The sequence below is a fragment of the Bos grunniens genome, chromosome 20, assembly GCF_055505025.1.
Source record: "Bos grunniens cultivar Pamir isolate PY7600 chromosome 20, Bosgru_T2T1.0, whole genome shotgun sequence".
Taxonomy (NCBI): domain Eukaryota; kingdom Metazoa; phylum Chordata; class Mammalia; order Artiodactyla; family Bovidae; genus Bos; species Bos grunniens.
In genome coordinates, this window is record NC_141184.1 from 35,907,019 (window position 1) to 35,931,104 (window position 24,086).

Below are 24,086 nucleotides of genomic sequence, written 5' to 3' on the forward strand. Positions count from 1 at the left end.
CAGAAAGTAAAAAAGAACTAAAGAGTCTCTTGATCAAAGTGAAAGAGGAGAGTTAAAAAGTTGGCTTAAATCTCAATATTCACAAAACTAAGATCATGGCATCTGGCCCCATCAGTTCATGGCAAATAGATGGGGAAACAGTGGAAACAGTGACAGACTATTTTTTTGGGCTGCAAGATCACTGCAGATGGTGACTGCATCCATGAAGTTAAAAGACATTTGCTCCTTGGAAGAAAAGTTATGACAAACCTAGACAGCATATTAAAAAGCAGAGACATTTTGCCAATAAAGGTCCATCTAGTCAAAACTATGGTTTTTCCAGTAGCCATGTATGGATGTGAGAGTTGGACTATAAAGAAAGCTGAGTGCCAAAGAATTGATGCTTTTGAACTGTGGTGTTGGAGAAGATTCTTGAGAGTCCCTTGGACTGCAAGGAGATCCAACCAATTCATCCTAAAGGAAATCAGTCCTGAATATTCATTAGAAGGACTGATGCTGAAGCTGAAACTCCAATACTTTCGCCATCTAATGCGAAGAACTGACTCATTTGAAAAGACCCTGATGCTGGGAAAGATAGAAGGTGGGAGAAGGGGACGACAGAAGATGAGACGGTTGGATGGCATCACTGACTCAATGGACAGGAGTTTGAGTAAACTCCAGGAGTTGGTGGTGGACAGGGAGGCCTGGTGTGCTGCGGTCCATGGGGTCGCAGCGAGTCAGACATGACAGAGCGACTGAACTGAATTGAGACTTGAAATTCTTTCTCATCTTTCAAACATTTAGGGACATAATTTTGAGCTCCATTCAGGGCATGTGTGTGTGTTCAGTTGTGTTTGACTCTTCGCAATCCCATGGACTGTGTCTGCCCGGCTCCTCTGTCCATGGGATTCTCCAGGCAAGAATACGGGAGCGGATTGCTATTTCCTCCTCCAGGGGACCTTTCAGACCCAGGAATCGAATCTGCAGCTCTTGCATCTCCTGCATTGGCAGGCGAATTCTTTACCACTGCGCCCCCTGGGAAGCCCCCCATACTTGGCAATTGTACTCATTTTAACATAATTCCCACTTAACAGTTTCTATCACAATCATCCTTAACAACTTTTGTTTCTTTAACCTGAAAGTAATCACTCTGGGATAAAAATCATCTTGAGTTTAATCCCAGATCAGTGCAAGATATCTCTTGTTCCTTCAGCATCACTGGTTCTTACAGACTGAATAATACTTTTAATTCAATTTTACTGTTAGTCATTCCAGGGGAAGGGTAATAGATCAAATTTACAGGCCGTTGAAAACTAATTCTTACACAGGCCCTTTGTAATGAATGTGAGTTTGTAAGCTAACATTTTAGTATGATGCTGAATGCTATGTATTAAAATAATGATTACTCATACATCTGTATTTTGTTTTCCCCTAATAATGACATCATTCCACTCTTTTTGACCCTTTTAAAAGTTCCCGGGGTTGATTGCACTATACATTTTGGCTCAAGAACTCACCATCTGGGAAACCAGATATGCAGCGAGGTCTCCCTAAAGGACAGACCACATGTACGAGCTCTTCTAGTACTTAAACACTAACATGTGTTTCACAGTTAATTTACAATTGGTCAACAGTTTCTTCGGGTTAAATACAGACCCATTCATAATACATCAGTTGTTACTCTGGGTGAGCAGAGGCGGCATAATGCTAAAGACTTCATATCACCCCCTTTTGAAATTCCATTTAAGATCACTTCATACTTCAAAATTATTGGGGTTTTGCTGAATCAATGACTATATTTCCAAATTCAAAAACTTGACAATAAAATTTTGATATATTTTTAGAATCTCTAGAAATGTTTAGGTTATCCTCAGAGGAAATAAATGAAAAGCCATACTTTAAGGACCAGTATTTATTATTTGTTTTAAAATGCTGGTTCCCCACTACTTGTTTTTATAGTTAACTTCTTTGGTAAATAGAATGTAGATGTAGTGGAATATATGGAAGGTTTTATCAATGACATAGCAATATATTAAAATATTAAAAATTTAGTCATAGCCCTGTGTGATTACTTCACAGCCACTGTAATTTTTGAGACAGAACCAAAAGTGTTAACAACAAAGCAGAAACCGCTTCTCCCAAGTGCTTAAAATAGGAGGAAACCATCCCCCCATCCTAAATAATGCCCAAATCTGTCAGTGTAAGAAAATATATTTATTTTTTCCATGACAATACTATGATAAAATTGTTAAATACATGCATGTTTTAAAAACAGACATAAGTAACATCTTTAGAGTTAACAGCCAAGCATACTAGTTTTATATTTAAGTGTCTTAGTAATAGGTTACTTATAATTCTATGTTCTTGCTATGACCATGTTTCCCAAAAGATACGGACACTACATTCTGAAATTATACAATGATATAAAATGTCCAAATTTTTCCTTTTAACAGCAACATAATTTCCAATTTTTCATTAAGGCAGAAAATACTTCAGTTGTTATCTCTGTACGTGGAGTTATTTTATTCCCTGTTAAACCTGAAATTCTGTGAACCAGACTGCAACACGCAAATATACTGCAATCTATACAGTTTGCTTCCCGCATGTGTGTATTTAACTGCTTCCGGACATGATTAAGCCCAATTTTTAGGTGCCGAACATCACAACTGATCATTCAGGATTAAAAAGAAAGTCTGTAGTGGTAACATTTCAAGAAATTAAACAGTTTTGGATTTGCAGTTTCTCCCTATCTTTCAGCTACATTGGCACACACCTGACCAAACAAAAATTAGTAAACAGTTAACTAGTATTTATAAAAAACTGAAAATATTTAACATATAACATCCCCTTAAAAAAAACACTCATTCTACAAACAACCTTATAAAAGACAAAAACTTATATCTGTTCACAGTATGTGTATTTTGTAAACAGTAATTCACTGTAATGCAATTTTGAAAGTAAAAAATGGTGACTGTCTAGCATTGTAAGGACCTCTGACTTGTAGCTGGCTGACAAAAGAGAAGGAAAGGGAACACACTTCTATGAGCAAAGCTGAGTGCTTTAAAACGACTCTACCTTTGGACATACTTTAGGGTGGCACCATCTCAAGCCTGGTGGCTCAGAAGTTATAGCGTCTGCCTGCAATGTGGGAGACCTTGGTTCGATCCCTGGGTCGGGAAGATCCCCTGGAGAAGGAGATGGCAACCCACTCCAGTATTCTTGCCTGGAGAATCCCATGGACGGAGGAGCCTGGGAGCCTGGTAGACTCCCTGGTAGACTCCCTGGTAGCCCATGGGGTCGCAGAGTCGGGCACGACTGTGCGACTTCACTTTCTATCTCAAACTGAGGATGTCTCTCTATCCAGGCCAAATTTTTTTCAAGCAATTTCTTAATTGAAATGTAAAAAAAGAAGCCTTGTCCCTTTTGGAGGAAATAATTGGATAAATCCCAATCCCAGGAATATCTACCCTTCCACAACCATGAGTGGAAGAGAGTTTCTTTTTTGTGTGTTTTATTCATAACAGTCATTTTTCTGAAACATTATGCTGGAGGGAATAATTGGAATTGAAGGATATATCATAAATAATAGGGAAAATTACTGAAAATCAAACTGTGGAGATTTGAAAAAAAATTTTATGAGAATTATTCAGTATTGTTTTCCATAATCAACTACAAAAATACTAATGCTAAGGTTAAACCTAACAGTTAACTTGTCCATGTTTCGTAAATAAAATTGCTTTACCACCTAGAAATCTTTTGATCTTTTATAATATACCACTAGAATGCTTAGGAAAAAATAGTAAGTTCAGAAACTGAAAGCTACCTATTTAAAATGGGATAATTCTAAAGGGAAGTACATTTTAAATGTATAAAGAAATTCAATACACTTAAGTGAAATTCAATCAGGTTTACAAATTATTTTGGGATTCTGTGCAGTGTAAGGTCTATATTGTTAGAAAATTTTTTGTTTTAAAGTTCTGATTGGCTACTGCAAAGGCAATTTTAGATGATATATGCATTAATAAATGTAATAAAAATTAATTCCTTATCACTTAAGCATTCATTTTTTCCCCAATGCATCTTTTAGGTTTTTGGGTATTCAGTTATAGCAACCAAAAAGTAATATTTATTACTTTTTGTATTTGGTTAATATTCAATCAGTTACAGTTTACTTATTTAAAAGCTTTTGAATTTATTGTTTCTGTATTTCTTCAACTAAGCACTTGCACATTAAAAAAACATTCAGAGGGTTTCTCTCTAAAAACACTACTTTTAATTTTCATAAAAATGTCCCACAGCTAGAATTTGTCTCACACGTGTAAGTTCTCTTGATAACATGATTTATAATCCAAAATATTAACATTCTTAATGTAGGGAGAAAGAAATGCTATTCATGATTAAAAATAATAGAATTCCATCATAATCCAGTATCATAATTATAAGGATTTGGATATATTCAAATCACATCCCATGAAACTTTACCATATACAACAAAGTCTGACATCTCAATTAACAGAATGTTGTTCTTTAATCTATTACCAGCATTAAAGATAGTTCATCTGTGTTAAAATCAGCATGAGTATGATCATGTAATAGTTAAAAGACAAAAAGTACTAACTGAAAAGGAATAAAAATCTCACCACCTAATTGAAGTAAGAGGTTTAAATATTAATAGCCTTGGCACATAATCCACGGAGGTATAAATAGACCAAATTCAAAACAAGTCATTTCCAATGATATTCTAAGGTCATGTCTAAAAGCTACACTGCCAGTAAGTTTAGCCACAGATCGTTTTCTTTTGTCAAAGATTTTCTTCTGGATATAAAAAATAAAATGGCCATGGTATCACGAAACTTTGTTTTAGCAGGAAGTATCAGTTTAAAATAAAAGCTTTTAAGAGTTTATCAGGAGAATGAATGCTCATTCTAATCAGTAAAACTCACACATCAATGTGTTGATTTGCTAGAACAAACTTAATTGGTTGGTACAAACATGTCCCACATTGTAAACCCATCATATAAAAGTTACTGTGAATATTTAAAATTAGATTAGAATAAGATATCTGTGTAAGACCCAAGTTTTCACTCAACCTGTGGAGTCACTTCTACAGTAGATCTGAATCTGTGAGCCAGTGGTCTCAGATCTATACAAGCTAGATCTTGGCATGCACCATCCTGCAGGAGAACTCTATTGAATCAACACATTCTGGGATGGGACTCAGTCAATAAAAAACCTGACTGAATTTCCATTATGTGCCTAGTCTTAGTGATTAACTAATGATCCCACATTTGACTTTTGAGATGCCCAATTTTATACTTTCAAAATAAGGGGGGAAATCTATGTTATAAAAGATATACAAATTTTAACATGGTTCAGAACAGAAAACAGTAAAAACTACCTTAAACAGAAAAAAAAAAAAAAGTTTTATCAGATTATGTGCCTCAGCAGTAGAAAAATTTGAGATAATATTTTCTGCATATTAACAGGTTAGGGAGCACTTTTATTTCAAACTCGTTAAAACTGATTCCAAATTCCTTTTGGAAGAAAACATTCACGTCTCCTTCACTAAACTACATCTAATTATTCAAGTACAAAAAAGGACTGTGATGTTCTTTAAATATGGCCAGTATGAAGACAACTAAGAAATCACAGGACTAATTTCCAACAAGAATACAAGTTGCATGAAGGTTTAAGAATATGACTTTTCCCACAGTTTCTGAGAGTGCAATAGGACTAGATGTTCTCAATGCAATCCTTCAGATCCATGAGCCGTGAAAGCAATGCTGGTATGGAAAATGAGGCTGAAACTCCTGCCTGTAAATTTTTCTGGGAATCGCTGCCACTCTGTGTAAACTGCAGGGATGGAGCACCTCTATCACTGAAGCACATAAACACCCAACTATTCAGATGTTTGGGCCACAATGTCAAACCCAGGCTCCTACAGGTTTAGCACACTGAAGACTTCAATTGTATACGGATGCTAGTCCATGCAATACGCAGTTAATAAGGTCTATCTAGTGTCAAAAGCCTGGCTAAGTCTTCTAAGAATATTTTTACGTTAAGTATTATTTCAGATGGCCACTCATAAGAGAAATGTAGTCACAATGACCATCAGAATCTCCATTCCTCACAAGGGAAGTTTGGTTTGCTGGCTTGGAAGAGATGTGAAAATGTATCCTTTAATGGCACTAATCAAGACATACTGGGATATATTTCAGACATTTAGAATTTTCTAACCAATGACTGGGCTTTAACTGGAAACTTTGGCAGGAAAGGTGGGTTTCCCAATCATTCTTCCAATCAGGAAGGGCTGGAGGGAGGCCCTCCCTCAGAAGAGGAGCTAATCTGACTGCACAGAGCAAGACCCTATTAGGCCAGCTCTCACCCATATGCAGGGTCCTGGCACTGAGTATTTACCAGGGTCTGCAGTGACACAGACAACTGGATATGGGTCAGAGGGTGTCTTTTTCCCCTCTCCCTGTCCCCAGGTGCCCAGGGGCTGGGTGGTAATCACTTTCCACCTGCAGCTGAGGTCTGGCAGTCTTCAACAGGGGAAATATAGAGAAATCTGTTCTGACCTCAGACCTAAGCCACACTCTTCTAAGCCTGTCACAAGTAATAAGGAGCCTGCCCAGACTTAGACATTCTGCTGCTCATTAACCCAGCAATCCTGTGTGTAGATCCCCAGGGGCAGGGGAGAGGTGAGCTGCACTCTGAATCTTCATACAGAACAAGCTATGAAGCCTTGGACGGAGTGAGAGGACTTGAGAGCCCCGGTGAAATGCACCATGAGCCGAACAAAGGAGTCGCTATGTAGGTAGATGGTAGGAGCTACGACACATATAATGGAAATCAAAACAATCTCTTCCGGCCTTTTTCCATTATCTCAGGTTAGTGGAGTGAAGATCAATAAACTTCTACCTTGGCCTAAAGGGACACTTTAGAGGACTAAACACTTATCCTAAAGAGATGAGGTATAGGACTGGTGAGTTTTGACGGGAAAAGAGGCATGAATTGGGGGAAAGAAGGGTGTGGTAAAAACAAGCTTCTGCAGGGAGAGAAGGCAGCCCCAGGGCTCAGTGTCTGGGGTGAAAGCTAAGGGAAGGAGCCCAACAGGAGAAATAACAGGACAGAGCAAACTGTTTAGAGGTGGCTCTGGTTTGATACAACTTTCATTGTTGAAAATATCTATGAGCTATTATGTGGTTTTACTGTATACTATGTGTATACATAATTAACTGTATTTCACTCCACATGTTCATCTACCAGGAAGCTCTGGGATTTAATTGAATCCTAGCAATTAAAATCAGGATTCATAAAACAGAGTACTACCTAAGTAGATTTTTGTCCCTTGTTGAACCTTTTTTCTACAACATGTTTTTTATAATGATACATCATGGGCTAGAAAAGAAAAAAAACCTGATCCATTATGTGCACATACACTACAGAATCTCAAATGATAAATAAAAAGGGGCTTATCGTGACTTCTTCAGATCTTCCAAATTTTCAAGTACTCTGGCCTTAACTCTCAAAAGATAAAATACACAGACAACCTGAGGGCAGGGAAAATATAAGATACAGTTTTTAGCTCTTCAATCTGCTTCTCCAAGAACAACACTCATTTCAGACATCATGTGTGAAGATCAGGGGTGGACAGAGAATGCTGTGAGGACCCCCCTCTGGACATCTCCCAGAGCACCTTTAATACAGGTACGCCCATGGATTCAAATCCGCTGTAGTAACATTCTCTATGAAAGAGCCCTTGAGCAACTGTCCCTGTTAGGAAGCATTATCTTTTTTAGTTTTATATTGAAAAGTTTGAGGACTGAAACAACTAGCTTGGACTGATGAAGAGGAAGAAACTGCTAAGATGTGCGATGAGAAAGAACACCTGTTAGCAGGTGTCAGAGATGCTCACGCTGCCCGGGCAACCAGGGCTCAAAGCGTGGTCTTCTCAGGAGGAACTGAGGCCAATCCCACCTATACAGACAGCTGATGCTGCCAGATATTGCTTAGTAGTCGTCTCAAATAGTAAGTCACTGGAATCCTGTGTTTATGAATAATATTGAATTTGCTCATATATGTATAAAACTGACACTGTCATAAAAAAACACAATTAAAAAAAAAAACTTAAAATCTACAGTCTTAGAAATTTACTTTTAAATATTAGGGCAACCTAATAAGGGAAGCTAGCACAAACACTAAAAAATAATGGAACAACATAAAACGCCTACCAAAGCAAGGAGACATGATTCTGATTTGGGCTGGTCAGTTTCACGCTCGTTTTCCAAGTTTGTACCCCTGAGAAAACTGTTTGATAACCATTATACAGTAGGCACAGAAATCAGCATACTTTATCAAACAAAACACTAAATAGCTGCTGCTACATTAAAAATTATATTAATTTTCTTAAATGCTGTGGATAAAGAATAATGTCAAAAGTTTCCAAATCTGTGCTTGGTTTTCATCTGGAATGGAGCAAATGTCAGGCAAGTAACGTCACCTGTTACTTTGACATTTTACCCCCCTGCCTGCAAATCTGCGTGCAATTCCATAAATTATAAGTGTGAGAAAACCCGATGAACAACAGAACAGAATATAGCTGCTGCAGGGTTTGTTTTGCACGAATGGGCCTGGCACTGCTTGTTCTTGAAAAGCTTCCTGAAGGCAGAGTAATGTGAGAATTCTTTGGCTCGAATCCCAAATAGCTCCAAATTGTGAGTTGTGTGGATCCAATTTCTGAGTTACTGTACTTTGGCTTTGAGACTGCATGAAAAGCACATTAACACTTCTTAGTGTAACTTGTGAGAGTGAAGTCCACCCCACTAGCAACACTTCACAGGATCCCTCCAAGGTGCCTTGTGTTGATGTGGCAGCTCTAGCAATGGGGGCTTATTGAGATGGTGGACTGAAGTGACGGGGAACACTTAATCATTCGGTTTGTTCTGAAAAAAGTTTGTAAAGGACCATCCGCCTCCACTTGATTTAGGAGAATCTTCATCTTTAGGCGGAATCAAAAATTGTCGGGAGTTAATGGAGCACGGACTTCCAAAAGACACAATCTCACTGTTGCTGTCTGTGGACCGAGGTGAGTCTGGAGATACCAAGTTCCAAGTGTTTACATTTGCCTGAGGTCTGTAACCTGCAGTTTTATCTAAGTCATCATCTGCATCCAGATCGTCTACAGTGGAAGTAACGGGGAGGTGCATCTGCGGCTTATAGCCTGCTCCCCCTACAGGGTCACTGTCCAGCTCCCCCTCTGGTTTCGCCTGAGGCTGGTACATGGACTGGACATCAATGTAGATGACTTGTGAGGCCCCGCCGCCTTCTGCTCCCGGGTTCGCTAGCTCTTCCTCGATGACGGGTGGGCAATAGGATACAACCACATGGTTCTCCGGTTCTGCGTCAGAGCGATCTTCTGGACGCTCAGCCACCGGAGAAATTATCTCTGTATCTTCTATTTTGAGAGCCACTGACCGAGTTTCCAGAACCTCGACATTATTTGGGGTACAAGGATTCATTTCCAATGTTTTAAGAGCACTGTTTCCCTAGAAATAAATTTTAAAACAGGGATTAGGGATACCATGAAAAGCTGCTGCGATGCTCCACCTACAAAAAGAAGCATTATTTTATATATTTTTCGCAGATGCTTATAAAATTGCATCTCTACTATTCTTTAGCTCATACTAGAGCAAAGCTACTTTTTTCTACATATCAGTATTCTCCTTGCTCTTAATAGCAGTGAAAAGAAAAAAGAGCAGGCACCAACAATTTAAAATTAATAATTTTACAAGTTCAGCAGATGCTCAAGCACTGCTATTTTCTTAGTACATTTTACTGTGCATGACACTGGCATGTTAAAAACTTTTCACAAAAGACTAAAAAAAGGAAGTCAGTACTTCAAAGGTAAATGTAAGAAAATAAAGGATTACCTCACAGACACTCTTTTGAAACTGTAAAGCTTTACAATTTTCTGGATTTGGAATATCAGGATAGAAGGTTTCTTTAATCCTTTAAATAAAGATGATTAAATACATTTAATAACTATAGGATTATCAGACAACGAGTTAGTAAGTTACCAGGTTTATTTTGACGTTTCATATGAATATGCTAATGAACACCTGAGATCAAAAGGGAAAATCATTTTCAGTGTGATCGGTCGCTAGAGCTTTCATACAATGCATTCAGAGGTTCCTATCTGAAAACTACAAACAGTGCTTCTATTTCTAGAACTATAATATCTTACATATCTTATGAAAACGGAAAGAAAAGAGTTAAGATGCTGACTGTGCTATCCAGTCAAAAGATACAGGCATTACTCATATAACCAAAATGTTCATGCTGCAGACTGGATTCAGTACCATTAACTACTTGGGAACATATTTGCATTTTCAGTTCTCTACTACTCAAAACAGACTTTTCCTGCACTATCAGAAAAAGGAAGGCTATCAGTCTTAAGCAAAAACTAAACACAAAAACGAGATTTGCTTAGTGCCCTATCATAGTTACAGCTGTTAATTTTTTTTATCGTTTGAAATTCCTATAGGAAAAAAAAAAAAAACGTTGTCAATGTATGTCCAAAATGCTCTTCCACTCTATCTCCTTATTTTATATTTTTTCTGAATGGAAATTGCCTTAAAAATGTGGTTTTTGGCAATGAGAATGTGGTTACCAAACAGGGTATTCTATCGTTTTAAACTGTTACTATACTGATTTATAAGCCAGGATTGCTAGAACATATTCTCTTCTTTACCATGAATGACGGCATTTTGAAGGCCAGTAAGGACTAAATGAAGACAGCCATTTGCCTGAAGCCCAGCCCAGGACAGCTCCTGCTGGCTGAGCACGAGGCGCGATTTCCTCAGCCCGCTCACCTCAGCTCACGCCACTCACGTGGTCACTGCACCCAAACACACGCTGCTTTCTCCAGAAGATCAAGCTCTTTCCAATTTGCAGGCCCTCAGAGAAGCCTTTCCCTCTGCCTGGCACATGCTCTCCTCTTCCCGTTCCAGGGACCTCCACGGGGGAACCTGACCGCCCACAGAGACGTGTTTCCCCACTGTTCTCTCTCGCGCCTGCGCTCTTTCCAGCACCCACTCACACGTCTCCGCATGTATTTATTAAATGATTATGGGTTCAAGTCCATCCTCCCCACTATTCTACATGTCTAAGGATCATACTTATTTAGTCTACCACTGTACCTCCCTTCACATGGGAGGGCCATTCACATTTGTTAAATAAATGACCAGACTCTCTAAATAGATCACCAGGACAAGTGAGAGCTCAATCATTAAACTACATTCAACCCTGCATATAGCTACTGACGTATGTATGCCTCTAAATATTTTTTTTAGTACAATGGCTACTACTTTAATTAGTAAATATGCTTTTGTGCATGCTCAGTCATGTCTTACTTTCTGTGACCTCATGGACTGCAGCCTGCCAGACCTCCCTGTCCATAGTAGTGAAAATTTACACTTTTCCTTTGTTAAGTTTTAAAACCTGTAAATAATATGCCATGTTCTTGTCTAATATTATCTCCAACATTAATTCTGACCAGTATAAATATTTATTACCTAGTTTCCACCAAAAAGGTGGACTTGTTATTTTGTTCAGTCGCAAGTTGTGTCAGACTCTCAACACATGAACTAATCAATCATGCCCTTAAGAACAAAATAGCGAGAGTAAATCGTTACCATTCTCGTTTCCGATAGCAAAGGATACTTGTTACCACTCCAATGATGACAGCCACTGCCACTGGGATGAGAATGGCAATAATCAAACCCTCAGCTGAAGAGAGAACATTGCAGATGTTAAAGTCATCATTTTAATATATGACCTCAATAAATTCATATCATAAGACATTTAAGTCAGTAGATTATTTGAAGAAAAAACCCTAACTGCTCCAGAGAAACTGAAAAATTATTAAAACATAACCTTAAAAAGTACTGTAATGATTTTTATACTAACACATAACTTCTTTAGGGCAGGGTTTCCCTACTTTGGCACTCCTAACATTTTAGGGTAGATATTTCTTTGACATGTGCTGGTGGGGAAGAGGCTGTTCCATGTACTGGAAGAAGATTACCAGCATCCTTCAGCCTCTAACCACCAGATACCAGTAGCACAATCAAAACGGCACCATACAATGCCAAGTGTCCCCAGGAGGCAAAATCACCCCCAGGTGAGAGCTATCTCCACATAGCCCTCCTTTATTTAAAGGCATGTATGACCTTCAAGCCAGGGCTAGAGAACAAGCCTGTGACCAATGAAAGTTCTTTGCTGTTGACCGACTAATCAAGTCCATCTCCTCTACTTTCCATCTCAAATTTATAAGTGTTATGCTTTACACTCTTTTAAGGCTGTTTCTTACATTCTTCCCTGGATATGTTAAAAATCTCAGAATATTTCGGGCAAAAAATTTTAAACCACTTGACCATAAGTTCAACATGAATTTAGAACTCTGAACTTCAGATATCCTCAAGCCCTTAACTTCTCAAGTATGCATTAGACAGTAGGTTCAGATAACTGGTAAGAATAAATATGAAGTCATTCAGGCCTTTCAACACTGCCCTCCACCTACTTTAAAAGTATAACAAAATGTGAAATTTAAAGAAGGGGGGTTTTCTATATAAACAAAAATCACTAGAAACCCAATGCATTTGAGTATGGAAAGCAACTCAATCACAACATTTAACTCACAGTTTTCCTTTGTCACCACAAACATGCTCCTCTCTGGGCCCATCCCTCCACCTGTGTAGGCTCGCAAGACCAGGTGGTAACTTGTTTTACCTTGAAGATCAGCAATCCTCAGTGTCTTCTGGGATATGTCAGTAATATTCTTAACCTTTGTGTCAAAACGACCTGTTTTTCAAGTGAAGAAGATTATTACTGATCTCTATACTATTTTTAAACACCTGGTTACTCAAACCTGTCACATATCATTTTTAAGTGAGTCTGAATGCTAGTCGCCTCCAGGGCCAAGGCCTGTAGTGCCAGTCAGCACCATGTTCACTTCCGCCTCTACCAATTAGTAGCTGGGTTATCTGGATCCATTATTTGAACCACTCTGAACCTGAGTTTCTCTAACTGTGAAATCCCATATCATGACTCAGCTCTCAGAGCTGTTTCGAAGCTCTCAGAAATTTCCATGCACATTCTCTAGAATAATGCCTGGCATACGGCAGGCAATCAATAAAAGTCTCTTTTCTTTCTGTTACTAAGAGCATGAAAACCCACTGCAACCCAAACCCATGGGGGCAGGGATGCTGTCACTTGAGTTGACCATCTGTCTGTGAGTCAAGTGAGAAACTCAAGGGAGTACGAGCAAGAATCAATGGAGATCACTCCAAATTACTCAGGAAACCAAGGTCTCAAGTAAGACACCAGTGAGGACGCCTTGGAACTGTTTTAAAAGGAAATGAGAAGAATTGTTTAAACTATTGTTTTTTAAAATTTTAACCAAAATAGTGCAGTTCAATAGCTTAAAAACTAAATTACACTATACGGCTAATAAAAAGCAGCAGTTGCCTGCCTGCATCTCCCTCCCCCCAACCAATCACTTCAAAAGCAAGTTATCAGTTTCTGTGGGTATTCACTTCCATTTTTGAAATAAACTTAGATTGGTGGTGGTTTAGTCACTACATCATGTCTGACTCTTGCAATCCCATGGACTACAGCCCATGAAACTCTTCTATGGGATTTCCCAGGCAAGAACACTGGAGTGGGTTGCCATTTCCTTCTCAGGGAATCTTTCTGACCCAGGGATTGAACCTGGGTCTACTGTACTGCAAGGCAGTCTCCTGCATTGCAGGCATCTTCTTTACTGACTGAGCCACCAGGGAAACCTAAACTGGTAGTGCTTGACTTTAAATTTTAGATGTTAGCTCTAACACACAAGCACTACCCCTTCTCCCCTCAACCCCACATTACTGGCAGAAAAACAAAAAAATTTGGTAAATTCAGTGTTTATATTATCATGATTATATAAACATGAAGTATTGCTAAGACAAACTGCTAGATATGATGTTTCCTTTCTTATTTTTCTGTTGTTTTAACTGCCTTTCTTCCTTATTTGTTTGATGTACCAGTTACTAATTCTTCCCACATCCTTCAATGAATATTCAACACAATTTTCCATGTGATCCAACACAACTAAGTCCCAGTGCTGTGGCTTCCCCAGCCCCTGTCCGGTTTTCGTCAGGTTGCTTCCCAGGGCGTCTTCTACGGACTGAAAGCCTTCCAGGGGCCCTTGTCCCGGGACTCCCTGCCCCACTTATTTCCTTGTGTTGAGGCCCACTCTTCTAGTAGCTTTTGGAGAAGGGATAGCTGGGGGAAGTAATATGTGCAGCCTCACCTGTCTAAAAATGTCTTCTTCTATTCTCACAGAAGTAGTACAGATACTACCGTATCTGTAGATAAATTGGCTTGACTACAGTATTATTTTAGGTTGAAAACAATTTTTTACTCACTATTTTAGCTGTAATATCTTCTAGTATCCGGTATGTTGTTGAGAACTGCCATTCTTATTCCTGATCCGGGCACCATAACTGCTTTTCTTTTGTTTCTAGGACTTTTTCTTTATGTGTTAGGTGCTCTGAAAATTCACCATGACATATTCAGCATAGATCTATTTCTCTATTTTACTGGTGTATTTAATGGCACCTTTTACTGCATACACTGAGGTCTTTTGATTTTGGGAAATTTTCTCGGGCTATTTCTTTGGAAATTTCCTTCCCTCCATTCCACTCTTCTAACAGAACTCTTATAAAGGAGGACAGGGCAGGTCTTTGACTCAAGCTGCAACTTTCTTTTACCTCCAAGGCTCTTTTGCCTCTGTCTCATTTTCAGAAGAATTTCCCCATTTTCCCTTTAATATTTCTACTTCTATTTAATTCCTTAAAAATTTCCTCGATCACAGTTTTAATTCTGAGGAATTCATAACTGTCTTCTGTTTGTTCCTTTTTATAACATCATGTCTTTTCAACAGTACCTCAATTATCCAAGAATAGTTTTGTTTTTTTTACTTCTGTTTCCCACATAACATTTGTTTCCTCTGATTTCTCCTGGTGTCTGTCTTGCAGGTTAGAAGCTTTCTCAATCATCTGGTTAACCCTGGATACTCCTCATGTTTCAGAGTGAGCTACTAAATGGCTCACTGGAAGCCTGGTGAGCACAGGTGGGGTTTATTGGTGGGTGGGCTTCATGTCTGTTACTGATAGGAAATGACCAGCTGGGTTCCTGGCTTTTCATTGGGGTAACCCCCTGAATCTCAGCATGTTCTATGTTTTTTCTCAGGAACCATTTAATCCTCTCACCTCTTGTCTGGGAAACATGCCTAGCTGAAGATATATTAACCTTGTGGAAAGGAGGAAGAAGGAAAGTCACACTGTCTGTTGTGGTCTCCCCTGCCTGGAGGCTCTCTGGTTGGGAATAAATCTGTTCTCATTCAGGGGAGAGGGCACTCATGTGAGCTACATGACACTCTGTAGGACTTGGGGGTTCTAACTGATGCTTACACACCTTCAGTCAACTCCCGATGTTCAGCCCAGATTCATCCTAACCATTGGCCTCCACTGCTGGCCCTTCAGGATAAACCAAACTACTTCTAACTGATGCCCGCCCGACTGTCCACCTAGACTATCCCACCATCCACTCCTCTAGTTCACTCAGCCCACTTCCATGTTCTAAAGTTTCAATATCCTCTTTTTTGCCTCTCTGGTTCTGTCTTTATTGGCTTTATGGTTTTTTCTTTTTTTTCCCCTCTGTTTTACTCTAATTTTAGGGACCAATCCACTCTAGAAGTCTACATGCTATAATTTTAACTGATTCAAGTGCAAAATTTCTGAGAACCTTTGGTTCAAGTGCAAAATTTCTGAGCTCCTGAGGGAAATTACACCAGACTCTGGTGTAATGTCTGGGTTTCCCTGGTGGCTCAGATGGTAAAGAATCATCTGCAACGCAGGAGACGTGGGTTCAATCCCTGGGTTGGGAAGATCCCTTGGAGAAGGGAATGGAAACCCACTCCAGTACTCTTGCCTGGAGAATCTCATGGACAGGGGAGTCTGGTGGGCTACAGTCCATGGGGTCGCAAAGAGTTGGACATGACTGAGCACTTTTTTTTTCTGGATATTTGCAGCATCTGATAGTTAGGGTTTGCCTCAACTCTGAAAGTTTAGGAAATGCAGAACTCTGTGATTTGGGGAGGCACATGTTTATGCTGCTGTTCTCCAGAGGTGACTAAACTAATGCCCAGGTGGGCAGCGTGTCCCTGTGGCATTGCTTGTTCTCTACTTGTCAGACAGTCATTAAATAGTTACAACAGTTTCTTTCCAAGAAAAGGTCATTAAGGAAAACAAAAGCTCTCAAATTGAAGAGATGATACATGCTTGTGTTATTCAGTCATAAATAAGAAGCATCTGACTTTGAACAGAAATGTCATTGAGGATTTAAAGCCAAAAGTCTGCATAAACATTTCTGTATTTGTAAATTTCAGGATTCTCAAAGGTCTCCTCCGTGCATACACTTACTAATTGTCACGACTGACTCTAAGTTTTTAAGATATAAGGGACACACACATGCTCTATCAAGCCAATTAAGTTTCCCAGCTCATTAAGGCCTTGCCTAACTGTGGGGATAGCTCTTTGTCAAATAAAAGGAGGCTCTGAAGCCATTCTTTAGGTTCCTGAGTTTTCGCCTCCATCAGCATAAATTGCAGGAAGACTTCTTTTTCTTAAGGTAACCTTCATAAGATGCTTTGTTATGAATCATGCAAGATTAGTAAGAGATGTTCTCAGTCCTGTGGGGATCATAATCAAAGGCCTCAGAATAAATGATTTAAATGATTTCTTAAAGACCACATGCCATTTATCACATACTAAAATCTTGAAAAATCTCATATTCATCAAATGACTTCATTTTCACTTCCTTATTGTTCAGAGTTTTGGGAGACCAGTTGAAACTATTCAGTAGCATTTTGTTTTACCTTTTCTTTCTTCTTTCTCTCCATTTTTTGTAATTAATATAGAACTTCTAAGAAACAGTATATACTTATTCTAGTAATTTACTCACCTGGTTCCAAACCCATTATCTTAGATGTGTCTCTCTCTCCTTTTTCAAAGTAAAATAAATATCCTCTTAAAAATCCTCTAAGCTCTTCCACAGGAATTTCTTCCCATTTCACTAATATAGAATCTGCAGATGTATCCTCAACAGTAAAATTTGGAGCAACAGCTGGAGCTGTAAAAGAAAAGAAGCCCACACTTAAAGGAGAGTTTACTAATACAGAGCAAGACATTAAGGTTTAATGAGATTTCTAGCCTCAAAAACAGCTGAGCCTGGAATTAGAACATTATTCTTTGTTTAATCATAAACTTTCACATATATTATCATAGCACTTTTACTATGAATATACAAAGGTAGAATTTGCAACTTTCAGGTATAAAACATATCGGGGGGGGGTGGGGTTTGCAAAACCTATGCAAAATCTTTAAGTGGCTATTCCAATAGACTATTTCTATTTCCCCTTTTAGTGATAGTCTTAAATAAACAGTTTTTAAAATTTGTAAAAGCACATGGTAAGTCTTTTTGACATCCAAAATAAGACTTAGTTTTCTCTATGACAAGAGTAAAACTGTCAAATGTAAACATTAAACAAATGAAGTAAGGATAAGTAATTATCAATAATTTTACAGTTATCATCTAACTTATTTTTCTTCCTTGAACTAATACACATCTCAATTCAATCTATTTTTAGAATTCAATCTTAAAATTGATGTCTACTTATAATTTCTCATGTTATCTTCAACTCTAAGAAAACTTACCCATTTAACTTACCCAATTCTTCTACATATCCAATTACAGAACGTAATAATTGATATCCTTGATTTCTGCACCCATACACCGAAAAATTATATCTTACACCTGGTCGAAACTGATCTACAGGATGAACACAATCAGTAAGCTTTCGTAAGTACATATGACTATGAATATCTATTTTAGAAATCTCAAACTGAAAATAACTCACTTTGAAATTTCCAAAGCTAACTTTACAAAGGTTACAGAAAATATATTTGCGTTTCCAAAACTAGTAAACATTCAGAGTGAAAACTGACTTGACAAAAATTAAATTCACATCTGTTGCAATGAAAAATTTAGTTATAACATGACATCATCTTGAAGGGAAAAAAAATAGTAATCAAGGTTTTCATTTTGTTCCTTCAAACTAAGCAATGACAGCTTCTTCCTAGATTTGGTCCTGGGTCAGTTTCTGAAATGGTCCCAGGTCTGTAGCACACCTCTGAAAAGCCCTTCCCTAACTAGGGTTATTTGTGGGTTGGAAGAACCCATTGCTCTCCCCTTGTTTCAAGAAGCAGATACTAAAATTTCCACTCTACACGACACCTCGGGGTTAAAGGAAATGGGACTTAAGAGTCTATTCCTCTTTATAGCATCAGCATTTAGTGCTATTAACTCCACAAGATATACAAGAAAAGCATTTTAACTTCGATCCAAGTTAATCACTTTCAAATGTCTCCTCAATACAATGCAAAGCAGGATGGATGTAACAGGACCCCTGGCCTGGAGCAGCTGGCAGGACAGATGTGAAGAGCTAACAATAAGATGCTATGCGGGGCCTCTGCATCGAAGGTCCTCCTTCTCACCCTACAGGTTTCAACTTCATCTTATATCCCAGATATTCCAGCTAAAGATACATTTCTCACCTCTCCGCATCATTCCACCCTGCCCCAGTCCATTCTGATCATTCTCAAGGCCAAAGTGAGAAAGGAGGGAAGAGGGGTCATAATTTGTACAGAGCACACTACGGCTGTGTAAGATTGGGCTGTACTTCGCTGGTAAGGGATGACATACTCGGCAAGGAAAAAGAAAGGCAACCATCGAGGCCTTGGCCAATTATGCACATGAAAGAATCTGGCTGTATTCCAAGTAGAACTGGAAAAAAACCCTGAAGCTCCATGTAGGAATCCAACGCATGGGGCTCACCCTGACCATCTGACAGTGAACAAAGTAAACGAGCAGAGCGTGATTCCTGGGAGAGAAGGCTCAGCAGCTGCTCGCGCTCCTGAACTTCACTCACACGTGAGGGAGAACGGGCCCGGGCTGGGGGGTGGTGACGTCAGAAGCTTCACTGCCAAGAGGTTCCACAGTTCCCACAGGCAGAGGCACACTCACTCATGCCAGGGACTCAGAAGAACAGTGACAGTGCAGAGAGGCTAGGGTTCCCAAGGACAAGGCTGGCTCGGCCTGCAGGTAACCACACACCCCTCTTGGCTGCATCATCTTAGGCTTGCAGCTCCTGAGCTGCCCCCACCGCCCCTCACTGCACCCCTGACCTGCATCAGGGGAAGTGGTATTGGGTGCAAGTCCTTTGTGCTCAGTAACCTGGCTTGTGGGCAAACATGGGCAAAAAGATGGCAAATGAGGTCATTATAATTATAAACAATGCTGTGCTGAACATTCTTAGATGTACATCTGTGCTGCTCTTGGATTTTCTTCCTTAGAATACATTCCTAGGCAAGTAATGACGAGATCAAAGTCTATGAACTGTTTCACACACATACTGCCACAAACTGCTTTCCAAAAAAGTTAAACCAATCCATGTCCAGCCCAGTGGTGAGGGGGAACAGTCACTGCACTGCAACCAGTCACTCCACGTGCTGCTCTTAAAAAAAAGGTTTTTTTGGTGGTTAGCCGCTGTAGTGTAACCGAAATAGAAACATAATGGTGTATACATGAAACCTGCATGATGTTATTATAAACCAATGTCACCCCAATAAAAAGTAAATTTAAAAAATATCTTTAAAGAACTCTGAGAGACACTTACCAGATTCTATTACAGTTTCAGTACTGTTTGGAGGGACTTTTTTCCAGTCCATGAGGCAGGGTCCAGACTGAGATGAGTTACACCACTTAATTACATAGTCGCAGGTCATGTTGGGGTCGTAATTCCAAGTGAGGAGGATCCTATTTCCCATTCCAAGAGCCTGCTCTATTTTGAGATCATCTTCAAGAAAGAAGGATTTTTACTAGTGTTAAAAATAATGTTTTAAGGTAAACCTCATGAAAATGAGCCAGAGTTATACAAATCATTTCATTGTACATACACTGCAAAATGGTGCTAACCTAGATAAACCTTCAGCCAAGTTTAGAAATGCTGCTCTACGGCAGTTACTTGGTCATACAGATCAACTCTGCAGCTGGGAAAAAAGAAAACAAAAAAGAACCAAGGATCAGGTAGTGCCATAGCTGGGCAGGGACATGAAGCTCAAGAGCCATGATGAATGGGGCAGAAGGAATGAGCAATGGAGGGTCACGGCACAGCAGCACTGGGACGGGAGGCCGGAGAAGAGCAGGCACGGGTGGCCAGGACCTCCTTTCATCATCCACTATGGATGTGAGCGCCACGAGTGCAGGCGGGGCCTGTGCCTGCAGCTCCACTCTGCGCACAGACCACGCCAAGCAGGAGCACAGCCCCACGCAGTCAGGGAATGAATGGGTGTGCCAGCCCCTCACTTCCCTTCAAGGGAGACTGCTGTCCCATGGGTGGGTGGAAGGGATTCTGGAGACAGGACAGGGATGGGATGGCCAGTGTGGGCAGAGAGCAGTACGGATGCGTGAGGTGCAGAAGATGACAGAGGGGACTGGGGGCCATGGTGAGGTTTGATTTTACCACCTGCCAGATCTCAGCCTCAGCGATAGGGGAGGCCCAAGGTTGGGAGTAAGTAATTAGTGTGGGTTAGGACAGCGTGGCCAAGAGGGACATTTTCCAGAGAAACAGGGCAAAGAAGTAATTTCTCTAACTGATGCATATTTAAGGGCTCAGTAAAAAGCCATGGAAACGTTTTTTTGAACAAAATTTGCATTCATAAGCAACTACTACTGGATACAAGACAACAATTCGGCTTGGAATACAGAAGACTCTGGATACAACAGCTTCTTGGCTCAATGTGACTAAAAAATCCACACTGTCAGCCGGTGTTGAGGCAGTAAGGCCTCCAACTGGGGAAATCCTCAAGGAACCATGATTTGTTCTGAGTTGCAGTAACTGTCTGAAAGCTGATGGCCAGACCATTGTTAGTTCGGCAAATTACTACCTTCTGAGAGATACACCTTATGCGAAGAGTTGACTCACTGGAAAAGACTCTGATGCTGGGAGGGATTGGGGGCAGGAGGAGAAGGGGACGACAGGATGAGATGGCTGGATGGCATCACCGACTCGATGGACGTGAGTTTGGGTGAACTCCGGGAGTTGGTGATGGACAGGGAGGCCTGGCGTGCTGCGATTCATGGGGTCGCAAAGAGTCGGACACGACTGAGCGACTGAACTGAACTGAGAGACACACAGAAAAGGCAGGAATATAGCTTCTGAATTAAAAGATAACATAGGTATTGCCTATTATTCTGAGAGCCATGAAATACCTAACCTAAATCGGCAGCTTATCTTGCCACGGGTGTTCATATGTCTTTCCCTTGTTTTTGCCCCCACGGCACTGCCCGCAGACCTCTCCTCTCTAGCATGCACTGCTACCTGGGCTCTGGCTGCTGCTGTGTGTCTTGAAACATACTGTGTGTCCCTATTTCTTCCTCCTAATGTGTCCACAACTGAGTGGAACAAAGAACAGTTATGTAACAAGCAGTCAGACACTGCCCAGTGCCCTCAAACAAGAACTGAAAAGGTACTGAGGACCCAAACTGGACCAGTTTTTCTTCCTTCAGGAGTGGGTGATCACAGAAAGGTGACCCCATACTAGGGTGAGATAGCAAGTCGGGGGGATCAGGGAATGACTCAGAAGAGGAGCTAACTGGGTGAGGGGGCAGGAGTGGCCACTGAGAACTTGTGACTCAAAGAATTGTCAAGGCAGCTGAGGAAGAATGGACAGTCGATGTTCAGTTCAGTCACTCAGTCATGTCCGACTCTCTTGACCCCATGGACTGCAGCACACCAGGCTTCCAGGTCCATCACCAACTCCGAGTTTACTCAAACTCATGTCCATTGAGTCAGTGTGTGATGCCATCCAACCATCTCATCTTCTGTCATCCCCTTCTCCTGCCTTCAATCGTTCCCAGCATCAGGGTCTTTTCAAATGAGTCAGTTCTTCACATCAGGTAGCCAAAGTATTGGAGTTTCAGCTTCAGCATCAGTCCTTCTAATGAATATTTAGGACTGATTTCCTTTAGGATGGACCGGTTGGATCTCCTTGCTGTCCAAGGGACTCTCAAGAGTCTTCTCCAACACCACAGTTCAAAAGCATCAATTCTTCGGTGCTCAGCTTTCTTTATAGTCCAACTCTCACATCCATACATGATTACTGGAAAAACCATAGCCTTGACTAGACAGACCTTTGTTGGCAAAGTAATGTCTTTGTTTTTTAATATGCTGTCTAGGTTGGTCATAGTTTTTCTTCCAAGGAGCAAGCATCGTTTAATTTCATGGCTGCAGTCACCATCTGCAGTGATTGTGGAGCCCCCAAAAATAAAGTCTGCCACTGTTTCCACTGTTTCTCCATCTGCCATGAAGTGATGGAACCAGAAGCCATTATCTTAGTTTTCTGAATGTTAAGTTTTAAGCCAGCTTTTAAACTCTCCTCTTTCACTTTCATCAAGAGGCTCTTTAGTTCTTTTTTGCTTTCTATCATAAGGGTGGTGTTATCTGCATATCTGAAGTTATTGATATTTCTCCTGGCAATCTTGATTCCAGCTTGTGCTTCCTCCAGCCCAGCGTTTCTCATGATGTACTCTGCATATAAGTTAAATAAGCAGGGTGACAATATATAGCCTTGATGTACTCCTTTCCAAATCTGGAACCAGTCTGTTATTCCATGTCCAGTTCCAACTGTTGCTTCTTGACCTGTGTACAGATTTCTCAGGAGGCAGGTCAGGTGGTCTGGTGTTCCTATCTCTTGAAGAATTCTCCAGTTTGTTGTGATCCACACAGTCAAAGGCTTTGGCATAGTCAATAAAGCAGAAGTAGATGTTTTTCTGGAACTCTCTTGCTTTTTCGATGACCCAGGGCATGTTGGCAATTTGATCTCTGGTTCCTCTGCCTTTTCTAAATCCAGCTTGAACATCTGGAAATTCATGGTTCACATACTGTTGAAGCCTGGCTTGGAGAAGTTTGAGCATTACTTTGCTAGTGTGTGAGATGACTGCAATTGTGCAGTAGTTTGAGCATTCTTTGGCATTGCCTTTCTCTGGGATTGGAATGAAAACTGACAGTCACTGTAACTCATCAAATTTAAAGGGGGCAATGAGGAATTTTAAAATTACATCAAAATTCTTTTCTAAAGCTTATACTGAAGATGAAATTTAGACTTTAAGAAGAATTTCTTATCAGTAAAGGATTCCTATTAATAAAGAATTGTCTTATCAATGAAGCTGTCATTTAAAATGAGTATTTCTTCCTAACTGTTTAAAAATAGCCTAGCTGATGTGTCAACTGTCATGGTCTTGGGAAGATGTGTGAAAGCAGTTCTGAATAAACTGTTAAAATATTTCTTCCTAAGAGTAGTATCTACTGCCATAACTCTACAACATTATGTGTTAAAGTAATTGGGTTTTATCCATCTGTGTAGATGCTTCCAGTCATACTGAAGGCTACTGCCTCTCCACGAATATTTGACAGCAAACTGCCTGTTCCTCCTTACTCATTAGCAGCAGCGGAGGATATGAGAAGAAAGCTGACATTATGAGAGCAAGCAACACCGTCAAGATGTTTCACCTCGGTTTCCTGTCCTTATATACTACTTCTACCTTAAGTACTCACCATGGGGAATTTCCATACTAGCTATTTTAGAAGGTGGTGATGAGCCGGCAGAATTTTTTGCCACCACACTGATGATGTAGTCATTTTTATCAAGTTGTAATTCTGCCCTGTGTTGAGTATCAGGAATCTCAGAAAGGGATTTTGTTTCCTCATCTGATGAATATGATACATTATAAGAAAGTATTTTTCCATAAGCTTCATTAATGGGTAAAGGCTATTAAAAAAAGAAAAATAAATTCTGTTATAAAAATTGGCAAAGGTGATGTGACAAGGCAAGGCCACTGAGTCTAAACCAGATACTTCACTAATCCTGACAAAGTAACAT

The 24,086-nt window shown here is 40.0% G+C and overlaps 1 protein-coding gene across 5 annotated transcripts in view; it reads right to left on the minus strand.

The window, feature by feature from the left end:
- Positions 1-2,174: 2,174 nt before the first annotated feature.
- Positions 2,175-24,086, minus strand: part of LIFR (LIF receptor subunit alpha) — a 79,651-nt gene continuing 57,739 nt past the window's right edge. For all 5 annotated transcript variants that reach the window (XM_086361490.1, XM_086361491.1, XM_086361492.1 and 2 more), the window contains 8 exons: positions 23,762-23,975; positions 19,823-20,002; positions 17,815-17,916; positions 17,050-17,217; positions 12,682-12,843; positions 11,676-11,769; positions 9,912-9,990; positions 2,175-9,527 (listed from right to left, as the gene is read on the minus strand). In XM_086361490.1, the coding sequence (XP_086217616.1) occupies positions 8,907-9,527; positions 9,912-9,990; positions 11,676-11,769; positions 12,682-12,843; positions 17,050-17,217; positions 17,815-17,916; positions 19,823-20,002; positions 23,762-23,975 (1,620 nt within the window). In that variant the 3' untranslated portion in view covers positions 2,175-8,906. The remainder of the gene's footprint in view (positions 9,528-9,911; positions 9,991-11,675; positions 11,770-12,681; positions 12,844-17,049; positions 17,218-17,814; positions 17,917-19,822; positions 20,003-23,761; positions 23,976-24,086) is intronic.